General features: G+C 35.1%; 1 protein-coding gene and 1 pseudogene across 1 annotated transcript; both read left to right on the top strand.

Annotated features, from left to right (window-relative positions):
- Positions 1–791: 791 nt before the first annotated feature.
- LOC149260273 (disease resistance protein Roq1-like) lies at positions 792–4,942 on the top strand. Its single transcript, XM_089419933.1, has 4 exons — positions 792–1,578; positions 1,703–2,798; positions 2,905–3,177; positions 3,290–4,942. Exons 1-4 carry the CDS (start codon positions 1,007–1,009, stop codon positions 4,631–4,633), a joined length of 3,285 nt encoding a protein of 1,094 aa, XP_089276059.1. The 5' UTR covers positions 792–1,006; the 3' UTR covers positions 4,634–4,942.
- A 1,152-nt stretch (positions 4,943–6,094) lies between these two features.
- On the top strand, positions 6,095–8,033 carry LOC149260272 (transcription factor MYC2-like; annotated as a pseudogene).
- The last annotated feature ends 5,533 nt before the right edge of the window (positions 8,034–13,566 follow it).

Here is a 13,566-nt window from a genome sequence, read left to right as displayed (position 1 = left end):
GGTTAGCATGTGCAAGCCATAGGACGTTAGTGGTGCAATATTGAGCCCAACTTGTCATGCTACTTTGTTGTGTTGTCTTCTTTGTTCCTCGATGGATAAGTTAGTGGGAATTAAAAAATTAGTGAAACTTATGTATAGTTTGTGTGTTATAGCCAATGCTTTTGATATCAAAAATTTCATTCCTTGTATAAGGAAATTGGAGGGCAAATCAAGAAAATGCACAAAAATTGACGCATTTAGGTGGAGATTATCAATGAACAAATTAATAACAAGAAGCAAAATGAGTGGGGAAAATGACAATGATTTTGTGGACTTGATTAATTGGGTTAAACTTTTTTCTAAAATATTTTAATGATTATGGCATCTAACAATGTGAACCGTCCATGTCAAAGTGTTTTGCGTGAAGAACGAGACAACCAAAAGCCTGGCCGCAATAACGAATGGGATTCGATTACCACTTGCTCAGAAAAGTCAGGACGGCAGACGCGTAAACTGCGGAACAGCTATTACCACTTGCTAAGAAAAGTCAGGAATGCAGACGCGTAAACTGCGGAACAGCTAACACCAAGAAATTGTGGGGCATGGGATTCGATTACCACTTGCTAAGACGCCCCACTTTCTAGTGATGGATGTCGACTTCCACTTCTTCAGATGTCGGTGGATACCGTCTGTTCTACATTAAAAGAGTTTATTTGGTCCCAATAAAGCAATCATATTTGTGGTAAATACATATCCGTAGGGAGATCGAAGCATCTCTGCCAACTGTAAAGTGCCAATACTCAATAATGCAGCGACAGGTGGAAATTGACAGAACTTCATACGTTCACCGTTCACATTAGGGCATTAGTTCCTACCAGTGCTGTTTTGTTTTCAATCCATTTGCTCATTACTCTTGAGGTCTTCACAGTTGGTAGGTACTCTGCACTCTCTGAGATCATTCACACAAAAATATTGAAGTGAAGCGCGTTTTCTCTGCAAAACATCTTCGATCTGCTTCTTAGCTCCAATGGCACACGTTACCTTGACCCCAGCTCGTGACGCTACATCCTGCGCATCCTCCTCCACATCCCACTCACTCGACAATACCAACAGCTATGTCTATCAGGTTTTCATTAATCACCGCGGACCGGATGTGAAGAAAGGTCTCGCCAGCCATATTTATCATCGTCTTAAAGCCCTAGGAGTAGCAGCATTTTTGGACCAGCAAGAATTGCAAAAAGGAGAGAACATGACTCCTCAAATCGAAGGGGCTATTCGAACAGCGTCGGTACATCTCGCCATATTTTCTCTGGGTTATGCCGAATCAAGCTGGTGCCTCAACGAACTCGTATTGATGTTGGAGTCGGGGGCTACGATTATCCCGATTTTTTATAATGTCAGTCCTTCCCAGCTTCGATGGACGCAGGGCGGAGATGGAGTGTATGCTCGAGCCCTGAGAAGCCTTGAGCTAAAAAGAACATTAGATCCTCAAACCGGTCAAACGAAGCCACGACATGACTCCAGCACCATAGAGAAATGGAGGAATGCCCTTTCTGATGTTGCAGAGAGAAGCGGTTTTGAGCTTAGCGCGTGTAACGGGTAAGGGCGCCTACACTTTTCCATGTTATTCTTAGTTAATAGGTAATTTGCTGGATTAATAGGTATATCATCCCTTAGTGTTGTGGGCATTACTTATTAGTCAGTTATTGTGAATATTATTCAGCGGCGACGAGGGGCAGCTCGTGGAGGAGGTCGTCCAAAGAGTTTTGGAAAAGGTTAGCAGGCCCCCTCTGGATGTAGCTAAATATCCAACTGGCCTGGGCAAAAATGTAAAAGGCTTGGATGATGTCATTGCAGCCGCGAAGGGGGAGCCTCGCATTGTGGCAATTGTGGGTCTTGGCGGCATCGGAAAAACGACTGTCGCCAAAGAAATTTTCAACCGTGAAAGGGAAAAATTCAATCGATCTTGTTTTTTATTTGATATCAGATCCAAATCTTTAGATTCCCTGCAGAGTAGCCTTCTTGAGGATTTGGGTGTACCAAATGTACAAATAAAGAATGTTGATGAAGGCAAATCCAAGATCAAAATGCATCTATCATCCTCTCAGCAGGCCCCTGTTGTTTTAGTTTTAGATGATGTGGATCATATTGATCAGCTGGATGCATTACTTTTTCCGCTTAAAGATGTCATTCATCCAAAGAGTTTGATATTAGTTACGTCTCGCAATAAAGATGTGCTTACAAGCTCAGGGATAATAGAGTCATCCATTTACACCATGAAAGGCCTCGGTCCAGAGCACTCGCAAGAGCTCTTTTGCTTGCACGCTTTCGGTCAGCCCCATCCTGTAGTAGGATTTGTGGAAGTGGTTCAAAAGTTTTTGGAGGTATGCAACGGATTGCCATTATCTCTTAAAGTACTTGGGGCGCTTCTTCGTGGAAAAGATAAAATAGAGTATTGGAATGAACAATTGTCCAAGACTTCCAAAATACTTCCCAGTGATATACAAAGAACACTTCAGATTAGTTATGATGCTCTGGATGAAGAGGAGAAGCAGATATTCTTAGACATCGCCTGTCTCTTCATAGGGGAAGATAAGGATACTGCCATAAGAGTATGGAACGAATCTGGCTGGTCGGGATCGCTGGGTTTTTGGAAGCTGGAAAACAGGTGCTTGGTGGAGGTGGACTGGAAAAACTGCCTGAGAATGCACGACCACATTAAAGATCTTGGCAGATATCTGGCAAAGGATTCAAAATATCCGCGTCGGCTTTGGCGACTGACGGATGAAGATCTTTATAATGTGGCTGAACAATCTTCTGTGAGTATTTTGAAGCTTTCGGCCGACTTTCTAAATAACATTGTGTTATCCGTATTTTGAAGTTTTAAATTCTTAAAACTCTCCAATATGGTCAATCTTGTTTCAGGTGCGTGGAATTAGCATGGTTCATGGAAATGTCCCTGATCAATCTTTCGAAAACCTTTCTGGCATTTGCAACCTAAGTGACTTGCGGATTCTTAGGGGTGAAGGTTATTTTGTTGAACGCGTGTTCAGCAGTAGAGAGCTACCGAAACTAATGTTTCTCCGCTGGGAAAACTGTCCGAGCTCCTCGTTACCTTTCTCGCTTCCAATAAAGAATTTAAGAGTGTTACATATAGAGGGGAGAAAATTGAAAACACTGTGGCAACATCAATCTCAGGTAGTTTTGTTGATTTATTTACACGTCTCTTTACTTTTTTCTTCAATTTGTAAAAGGTCGTTTGAACTTAAGAATTCCTGAGTGTCAAACCAACTGTATGTAAATATTGCAGGCACCTTTGCAGTTAAGGAAATTGTATATTGAAGGTCCTCTTTCAGAGGTTCCAGAGTCCATTGGCAAGCTGAAGCACCTAGAAGAATTTGTCCTGTCCAAGAGTGATCATGAAAGTTTGCCAGAGGAATTTGGTAATATGCATTCCCTGAAACATCTCAGCTTCTACCATTGTTATAAGATGAAGTTGATGCTACAGTCAATTGGGAACTTGACGGGCCTTGAAACGCTTCACCTGATTCACTGCTCCAGCCTGCAGATGCTCCCGGACTCGGTTGGGAACCTGACGGGCCTCCAAAACCTTCAGCTGAGAGAGTGCTCCAGTCTGCAGACGCTCCCGGACTCGGTTGGGAACCTGACGGGCCTCCAGAGCCTTGACCTGGGCTCGTGCTCCAGTCTGCAGACGCTCCCGGACTCGGTTGGGAACCTGACGGGCCTCCAAAGCCTTCAGCTGAGAGAGTGCTCCAGTCTGCAGACGCTCCCGGACTCGGTTGGGAACCTGACGGGCCTCCAGAGCCTTGACTTGGTCTCGTGCTTCAGTCTGCAGACGCTCCCGGACTCGGTTGGGAACCTGACGGGCCTCCGGACCCTTGCCTTGTACGGGTGCTCCAGAGTGCAAACGCTCCCGGACTCGGTTGGGAACCTGACGGGCCTCCGGACCCTTCGCTTGGGCAAGTGCTCCAGAGTGCAGACGCTCCCGGACTGGGTTGGGAACCTGACGGGCCTCCGGACCCTTGCCTTGGACGCGTGTTTCAGTCTGCAGACGCTCCCGGACTCGGTTGGGAACCTGACGGGCCTCCAGGGCCTTGGCTTGAGCTGGTGCTGCCGTCTGCAAACGCTCCCGGACTCGGTTGGGAACCTGACGGGCCTCCAGAGCCTTGACTTGTACGGATGCTGCAGTCTGCAGACGCTCCCGGACTCGGTTGGGAACCTGACGGGCCTCCAGAGCGTTGACTTGAGCTCGTGCTCCAGTCTGCAGATGCTCCCGGACTCGGTTGGGAACCTGACAGCCCTCAAACGTCTTCTGTTGACGAGGTGTTCCAAATTACAGATGTTGCCCAATGCGGAGCATTTGAGCTCGTTGGAGGAACTTCATGTGTTCGAATGTCCCAACCTGCAATGGAGTGAGGGAGTAGTCGAGCGGCTGCACCAACGACTGGGAGAAAACTTTGTGGAAGGGAGAGAAGTCTCTGAGGAAGAGAGCTTTGAAGGATACTCTGATGAAGAAGAGAATTCTGAGGAAGAAGCATACCCTGAGGAAGAAGCGAATTGTGAGGAAGTAGCAAGCGAAGAAAGCATGGAAAGATACCCCGCGGAGGAAGCAAGCGAAGGTTGTAAAATATGAAAGCATTTCATAATTACAATATGGGTAAGTGGCCACAGTGCTCGCTGCAGGTTGCATGGAGGTTTAAAGGCATGTCATAAGTAAGCTTTAAAGGCATGTAATAACAAGCCTGCAAGATTTGTTTTATTAATTAGGTGTGTAAAATAGTGAGACATATTTACGTCATGTCCCTAATCTCTTTCAGTGGCGTGCGTCTGATTTGTTTCATGGTATTATCCTCTTCCTTAGGAAATAAGACGTGTTATGGAAATGTATTACAGGCTAAATATGTATTATTAACGTTACATTATAATGATGTTTTTAACTGAACATTCTAAACGGAAGGAATATTGGTGCTTTTGAGCAGAACTTTGATCTCATTGCACACAAAATTTAACTGAAACAAACTATTTGTGTTTGCGTTTTCAAGCCATTTTTAAAATGTGTGCAGCTTTGTTTCTGGAAATTAAAGTTGATTAAGAACTTTTTGCAATGAAAATGTCTCTGGCAGCACATTACATTAAATAGCATTCTGAGTTATGTCTCTTGCAATACATTACTTTTAAACTGCAATACATTACTTTAAACAGGAATATTCTGTGTTAAATATTAACATTCTGAGTGAGGTCTCTTGCCATACATTACTTTAAATAAAATTATTATTGAGTTATGACAGCGTTTTCACTATTTTTTTCAAATAATGAGAATATTTTTGAAGTGTATTTTAAAATGCTTTTAAATATCTAATTTTTAGGTTTATTTTTTAATGATTTATATGTTTAATAATATATTATAAAGTAAAATAATTTTCATAATACAATTTTTTAATTTTATAAAATTTAAATTATATTTAAAAAATTTTATTATGTATTTTAAATTTACATTAATAGGCATTTTTTTGTGGCGCTGCGCTGGACACATCTAGCAAATTAAAGAGACTTATTTTCGTCGTCTTCCCTTCAATAATAACTTGACACATGGATGCTAGCCCATGAGCATGATGATCGAAGAATTTGTCGGATTATGCTTCAATGGGAGATACTATACGTAGACCCTGAGCGTTGCAACAAGGCTACAACATGGCCTGCTCAAAGCCACCAAATGCCAGAAACTACTATTGGAAATATCTCTGGAAACAACCTTCTGAGTACAAATGCACCCCTTTCCAGCTCGTGCTTGCACTTACAAAGGACCGATTTTCTAAAGCAATGGGTTCTTGTTCTTAACCACAATAACAACAAAAGGGTGTGCCCATTTGGCATGCTTTGCACTTACGTTATAAGAGGCTCATGAGACCTGTTAACAATGGTTGAAATAGAAGAGTCCCATGGCCTAAAAAAAATGAGACTTCTCAAGCTCCGTGCAACAAGAAGATGAGGACAACGAGGATGAAGAGGAGGATAATATGTCTTTCGCTACTTGGCAAGCCTCACCCTCCAGGCATACTTGGATCTGAGCGAGCATTACATCTAATAATACAAGATGGGCATCGGCCCCGCTGTGAGAAAGGACTCTCTCTACTTGTTCTATTGGGGTTTAGGGGGGTTGGATGTGAACTGGGTTGAATTTAGTTTGGTGAGAGGGGATTAATTTATGATGGGTATAACTCCCACTTCCTCACTCTTAAACCCTAGCAGTGATATTATTCCTTGGATGTTCTGCCATGTTGTGTAGCAAATGGAGATGAGGTTGTGTATGTGATGTTTTTTGTTATATATTATTGTATGACATTTGTCGTGAATGAATCACCATCTTTGAAACCCTTCAAAGCAGGCTCTTCATTCACCCATTTATGAAGAGTTGTTCTTTGCACACATAATCAGAGGATTGTCTACTAATTAATGATTTTCTTGCTATATAAGGTGAAAGCAAGTGTGCTCTTATATATGGTCAAATTAATGAACCACTTGGTGCTCGTGCACTTGTTGGGCTTATAGGATTGACTGTTGTAGAGCATTTTTGAGACGTCGAAGGCCAAGATGTGTTACTCTTCATTAACAACATTTTCCATTTTACACAAGTATGATTGACATTGTATTTGATATAATGTTTGTCTCTGTTTTAGTTATTTGGGGAATTTTAGTTTTAAAAAATTGTCACAAACTTTTACAATCTCGTTATGTCATTCAAGAACCACAGTATTTAAATATCACCATCACAAACTAACAGTTTTACAAAGGATTAGCTATGTCCTAATGAATTTGACATCAATGCTGACATTAACATAACAAGAAATTGTTTTCATCTTATTTTGTTTAACAAGAAAACTCTCAAGTGTCTGCTTTGGTGGGACATATTCCTTCAACTGTTGAGAACATTTCATGGGCCTCCACTACATTATTATATGTGACAAGCAAACAATAGGCATTTGTGTTATCTGTGAGAAGCAAACAAAAAGCATATGTGTTATCTGTGACAAGAAAACAAAAAGTAATATGTGTTCGATGAACAAAGTTCTTTAGTGGTTAAAAATGACAAATAATTTTTGCATACTCTTAACTCAGGACATTGAAGCCCTTGAAGTGCCCGCCATCCATATTACAGAAACAGTAAACAGTGCAGAACCACAAACCCACACATTGGGTTTTTAAAGGCAATGAAAATAACTTGATAAAGCCAACAATAAAAGAGGATACTATTGGTTTACCATCTAATCCACCTGATCCAATTGCTCTAGGAGGCTTGCGCTCTAGCATTAATTCAGAGATGCTTGATGTAGAACCGTCTGCCTCAATTAAAGATTCAATGTTTGTTGTGGTCAAGAGAAAGCCACAAAAACGTGGGAGAAAGCATGCAAAGGGTCGTGAAGAGCCTATGAATCACGTTGAGGTTGAGCGACAAAGGCATGAGAAATTTAATGAGCTTCCTACCATGGTTCATAATGTGTCAAAATTGGAAAAAGCTTCTCTACTCGGTGATGTCGTTGCTTATATCAAAGCACTATGTTCCAAACAACAAGATTTGGAGTCTGAGAAGGTTGAATTGTACATTTAAATTGACACCATAAAGAAGGAATTATTGATGAATTTTTTGAAGTTGGTAGGTAAAGAAACAAAAGATATTTCATGCATTGACCTTAAAGGTTTTAATGAGGAGAAATTCCTTGGCTTGAATTTAGAAGTCTGCTTTGTTGATCGGGAGGTGATAATAAGAATTCAATGTACTAAACATAACCATCCTATTGCACGATTGATGACAACACTGGAAGAACTTAATTTGGAAGTCCTCCATGCAAGTATTTCTACTGTGAAGGATTCTTTAATTATCCATTCAATGTTAAAATGACCATAGGTTTGTACATGGAAGGCCACCTTCATTATTTCCTGCTTTGTAAGAAAGTAACTAAATCTTTGAATTAAGTAGTGGAATATCACTACAATATTGAGAATTTTCCTTTGTGTGCTTCATTGTGAATTATGTTTCAAACAAGAAATGGTGATGGTGTCCTCCAACACCATTTTCCTAATGAAAACACCATTTTGTAACATAATTCAAGATTTTTTTATAGAATTAAAGGATAAGGACGGTGTACAATATCATAGCTTAATGTTGCTTATTCACTCAAGCAACTTATTATAACATGTATTTTATTCTTAAAGTGACAAATTATGGTGCAAAGAACATTGTGGTGGTCTTTCCAAAAAACAAAGTTGACTTCAAAAGAGTTATTATGAAATAATCCCCTCATTTTTATCATGTGAAAAACAACTCCAGACGGCCACAATGTATTGCCAAGGTGGTTTTACAAAGGAAACATTGCAAACACAATTCAAAAGCAAAAATGTATTTTCTGTGGACTATTCGTTTTCAAAGTCGGGATCTGAAAATTTCTTGACTTTGTAGAGATTGGTGATTTCAATATAAATGTTGGACAAACATGGTGGTAGTTTTTCTTCTTTGTAAATAATTTTTTTTGCTTTGGTCACAAATTGGTAAATGTTTTACATGCATATGCATGCATCACATTTGACTTTTTTTTTTTATCCATATCCTTGTGATAAAGCAACCGAGATTTCCTTTAGTTCATAAATCTTCTTAATGCAAAGAAATTACGATCTATTCTTGACTGTGTGCAGGTAATGAACTACTCAAGGGTTATTTTAGAATTTGCATTGGTCTCAACATGATGCTAGTAATTTTTCCTAGATCTTTTCCCATTATCTAAATATAAAATTAGGCTTAGTCCTAGGCATTTCAGGGAATGTTATCCTTTGTAAGGATATAAAGTATTCAATTTTGTAACTTATTTTAATCATTCAATAGTATTGATTTATAGCTTATTGTGATTGTAGTATATATTATAGCTAAGGAATTTTGTTCACAATTTTAATGTTCTCGTCAGTGTCCATGAAATCGGATTTCAAAGAAGTTGGAAGTAAGCTAAACCCTAACTCCGTTTTGTAAAAATGTTCTTGAATATTTATCATAGTATCCTTTGATTTTTTCTTATTTTCCCATTTTTAAATTATTACCCGTTGACTCTTCTTGTAGTAACTATTCCGCGGAAACAGAATGTGAATGACTCCATGATAGGAGAAACTCTATCAAGAGGTTTCTTTATCATAAATGTTAATCAAGGGAAATGTGGTGCCTAATGTACCAACACATATTTTCATAATTTAAATGCTTGAATACTAGGTTCTTGGGTTCATATGGTACTAATGTTGAGATTGCAATGAGGCTATAAATAGAAACGATAACTTGGCAAGTTGGGATTTATGCAACTACTTTCAAATTGTACTATGAAATTAGTCTCTTCAACTAGATTATTAATAATAAATAATCCCTAGGGATGCTTATTTAGAATAATACTCCTTTTTAATATATAGCATATTGAGAATTATTAAAATGCGTTATAACTATAGAATTAAAAGACTAGCCTCTCATTTAATAAGAATGTGCAAATATTGTATACCAAAAAACTTGAGTGATTCCATGTGACATTGGGTCATTGTGAGATTTTCTTGGAATAAACTTCTAAGTAATTATCATTGCATGGTCACATGATGTTGTGGATTTTACCTTTTAAATGATCAATTAAGCACATCTACTTGTTTAATAGCCCATCCAAGACAAAACAATTTTACCCATCCAGAAGTAGATCTCGGGGTGCATGTCCCTAGATGGACTTGCTAGTATTTTTTTTCTTTCTCCATCTCCTTATGGGATCGTGCAAAATGCATGTGTATCTGCTCTCTCCATCTCCTTATGGACTCGAGAAAAATGCATGTAAGCATTAGCATTCATTGTTTTCCATAAAAATATAGTAAACTAGTCAAATAAATGAAATGCGAGTGTGTAGTGGTTAACTTACCATTCACAAAATTCAAAGCGCAGTAAAATTCAAATGCGAAGGAGAAAGAGTCAGATTTGGAAGCAAATAATCAAATTTGAAGTGATCATAGCACTGAAAAAGGCTTAAAAACAGAGAAGTAGAGTTGGAGCTTGCACATCTAGAGGAGGATTTTCGAAGATGAAACTTTTCAAGTGCAAAATCATGGGAATGAATCTTTGGCAATCCTGAGAAAAGCAGGCCAAAGAGATTAATCGAATAACATAGTTATCGATCAAACAAGAACTATTATCTCAAAATGGGTACTCGAGCCAAAAAATTAAAAAAAAAAACATGAAACCCCAAAATAAAAAGTGTTGCTTTTGCATCCATTTTTTTTTCAGAGTAAATTTTCAATATTTTTTAAAAATAACAGTAAAAAGCAATAAAATCCATTTTGTTTGGTGCAAAAAACACCTTGAAATTGAAAAGTGTTGATGCCGGAATAACGTCTTTTTTGCAGGGTACATTTTTAATATTTGTTTAATAATGACGTTAAAATTAAAATGTTGTGACTCTGAAAGACTTTAAATTTCCAATGATTTTCAAGCATGACATTAAAGATAAAATATCACATATTTGAAAAGCCTTAAAATTCCAATGATTTTTAAGTATGACAATAAATTTAAAATATCACTTCTTTGAAAAACCTTAAAATTCCAACAATTTTCAAGCATGGTGCTAAAAATAAATTTATAACTGTTTTCAACCATAACATTAAAGATAAAATATCACAACTTAGAAAAACATTAAAACCTTGACAAATTTTCAACCATGGAATTAAAACCAAAGATTATGACTACAAAACAATCTTAAGTTTTCAAAATATTTCAAGCATGACATTATGGAAAAAATTTATGACTAGAAAAACTTTAAAAATGAAGCCCTGAATGAAAAAGTTATTATACCAAGAGTATTTTTTTTAAATGCTAAATGTATTTCAATTTTAAAATCTTAGCCTAAGACAACTTGATACATTGCAATTTTTTTTTTAAAATCGACTACCAAATTGAGACGCAGTGTAGGTCAGCTCAACCCATTGTAATGAAAACTTAAAGACCAACCATGAAATTAACACATTGTGGCGCTGACTCGATTCATTATAACAAAAGCATTAAAATCATCTAACAAATTGCACATTATGGGATTGGGTTGCTAGACAAGCATTGACACAGACCTTGCAATATATATATATATATGAAAACAAAATTTAAATATTGAAAAAAAAAACAAGTAATAAAACATTAAAAACATGACAAAAAAAATCAAATATAAAAAATATAGAGTAACGACATAAAAAAAAAACTATAAAATGTAAAAAAAAATAAACATACCATGTAAAATTTAAAAAAAAAAGAAAAAAAAAAGAGTAAAATAAAATAAAAACCAAATAAAAAATAAGAAATAAAAAATTGAAAAAAAAAAATTACAAAAATTAAATACGACATCAAAAAAATTTAAAAACTTAACCCAAAAAAAAAAAAAATCCCCGACCACCCGAGGCCCAAATGGCCAAGGGTGGCAAGGGGACGATTCATGACAAAAAATTAATGAAATATCATAAGATATATAATAAAACAAATCAGAATTAACTGTTAAAAAAATTTTATATATATATATATATATATATATATATATATAATTAAAAAATAAATAAATAATAAAAAAGCACTTTTGTTTTAAGTTAAAAAAAATTAGAAACATCATTTAAAAAAAGGTTAAATAATTACCAAAAAATAAAATAAAATTAAATTTAAAAAAATAAAATTAAATTTAGAATTAAAAAATGGGAAAAAAATTATAAGACAAAAAAAAAACCAAAATTAACTCGCAAAGACTATACATATATATATATATATATATATATTGAAAAAAAAAATATCTAAAAAAAAATTAAAAAAATGATTTTTTTTTAATATACAATTAAAAAAAACAAATTAATAATTTTTTTTTAAACAAAAAAAATAGAAACCTCATTAGGAAATAAAAAGAAGAAAAATTTTAAAATAATTACCAAACAAAATTAAAATTAAAAAAAAATCAATTAAAATTAAAAATTAAAAATATTTAAATAAACAAAAAAAATAAAAAATTAAATTGTAAAAATAAAAATAAAATAAAATAAAATTGATTTTTTTTTCAAAACAATAAAAAAAAACTATAAAAAAAATTCAAAACATTTAAAAAAAAATAAAATTAAATAATATCAAAAAAGAACAATTAAAAAATATATATTTAAAAAAAATAAATTTAAAAAATATAGAAAAATAAAAATAAAAAAGATGAAAAATATTAAAAAAAAACAATTAAAAAAATAAAAATAAAAAAAATAAATATATTAAAAGAAAACAATTAAAAAAATATAAAAAAATAACCTCCACCCTAGCTCCGCCTTAGCCCCTCTCCCCTACCGGTTGCACCCTCTCCCCTCTCCTTGAGGCCCTCACCTCTCCCATCCCCTACCCGCCTCGGCCCTCTCCTCTTCCCTCCCCTGCCTCCCCGACCCGTCCCACTCCCACCCCGTCACCGCCCTCCCTCACCCTCCTCCCCTCCCAACCTAGGCCTCCCCACCTACCTAGACCCCTAGCCTGCGGCCTCTTGGCTACTGGCTGGGGGTCCAGGTAGGGGGGGAGGGTCGGGTTGGGAGGGGAGGGGGGTGAGGGCAGAGGGTTGGGGACGAGAAATGGGAGGATCGGAGGGGAGGGAAGGGGTGGGGGCACAGGGAGCGACGGGGGAGGGGGGTTATGCCTTTTTTTTGTTTTTTGTTTTTTTTTTGCTTTTTTGCTTTTTATTATTTTATATATATATTTTTTAATTATTATTATTATTATTATTTAATGTTTTTTTATATTCTTTTAATTGAGTTTTCTTTTTAATATTTTAATATTTTACTTATTTATTTATTGTAATGGTTTTTTTACTATTTTGTTTTTGGTTAAAATTTAAATATTTTTAAATTTTGATTTTATTTACTTATTTATTTATTTATAAATGTAATTATTTATAAATGTTTTGATTTTTTTTTTAATATATAGAGTTTATTTTTTTTAATTGTTTTGATTTCTTTTTCCCAATTTTGTTTTTTGTTTTTTGTTTTGTTTTCTGTTTTGTTTTGTTTTTTTTCTTTGTTCTTTTTTATTTTTTTATTTTTTTATATTTTAAATTTTTATTTTTGTTATATTCTTTTATGTTATTTCTTTATTTTTATAATTTTTTCTTAAGTCTTAAATTTTTATTTTATTTTAAATTTTAAATTTTGTTTATTTAAATTATTTAATTTAATTATTTTAATTGATTTTTTCTAATTGATTTTTTTTAATTCTTTTTCCTTAATTTATTTTTATTTTTAATTTTATTATTTTTGTTAATTATTTTAAGTTTTTTGTTTTTAACGAGGTTTTTATTTTTTATTTGTTTTTTAACTTAAAAAACTGTTTTTAGATTTTTTTGGTTTAATTTGTTTTTCTTTATTTATTTTTTTGAAAAAAAATCAATTTTTATTTATTTTTTGATATATATATATATATATCTTTTGTTTTTGTTTTGTTTATTTTTTATTTTTTTGTATTTGATTTTTTTTTGTCATGTTTTTATTTTTTTATTTTTATGTTTTATTACTAAC

Source organism: Pinus tabuliformis, chromosome 6 (genome assembly GCF_031772625.1).
Source record: "Pinus tabuliformis cultivar Carrire ecotype Pingquan chromosome 6, CPIR1, whole genome shotgun sequence".
Classification (NCBI taxonomy): Eukaryota; Viridiplantae; Streptophyta; class Pinopsida; order Pinales; family Pinaceae; genus Pinus; species Pinus tabuliformis.
This window is presented reverse-complemented; position numbering and strand designations above follow the sequence as displayed.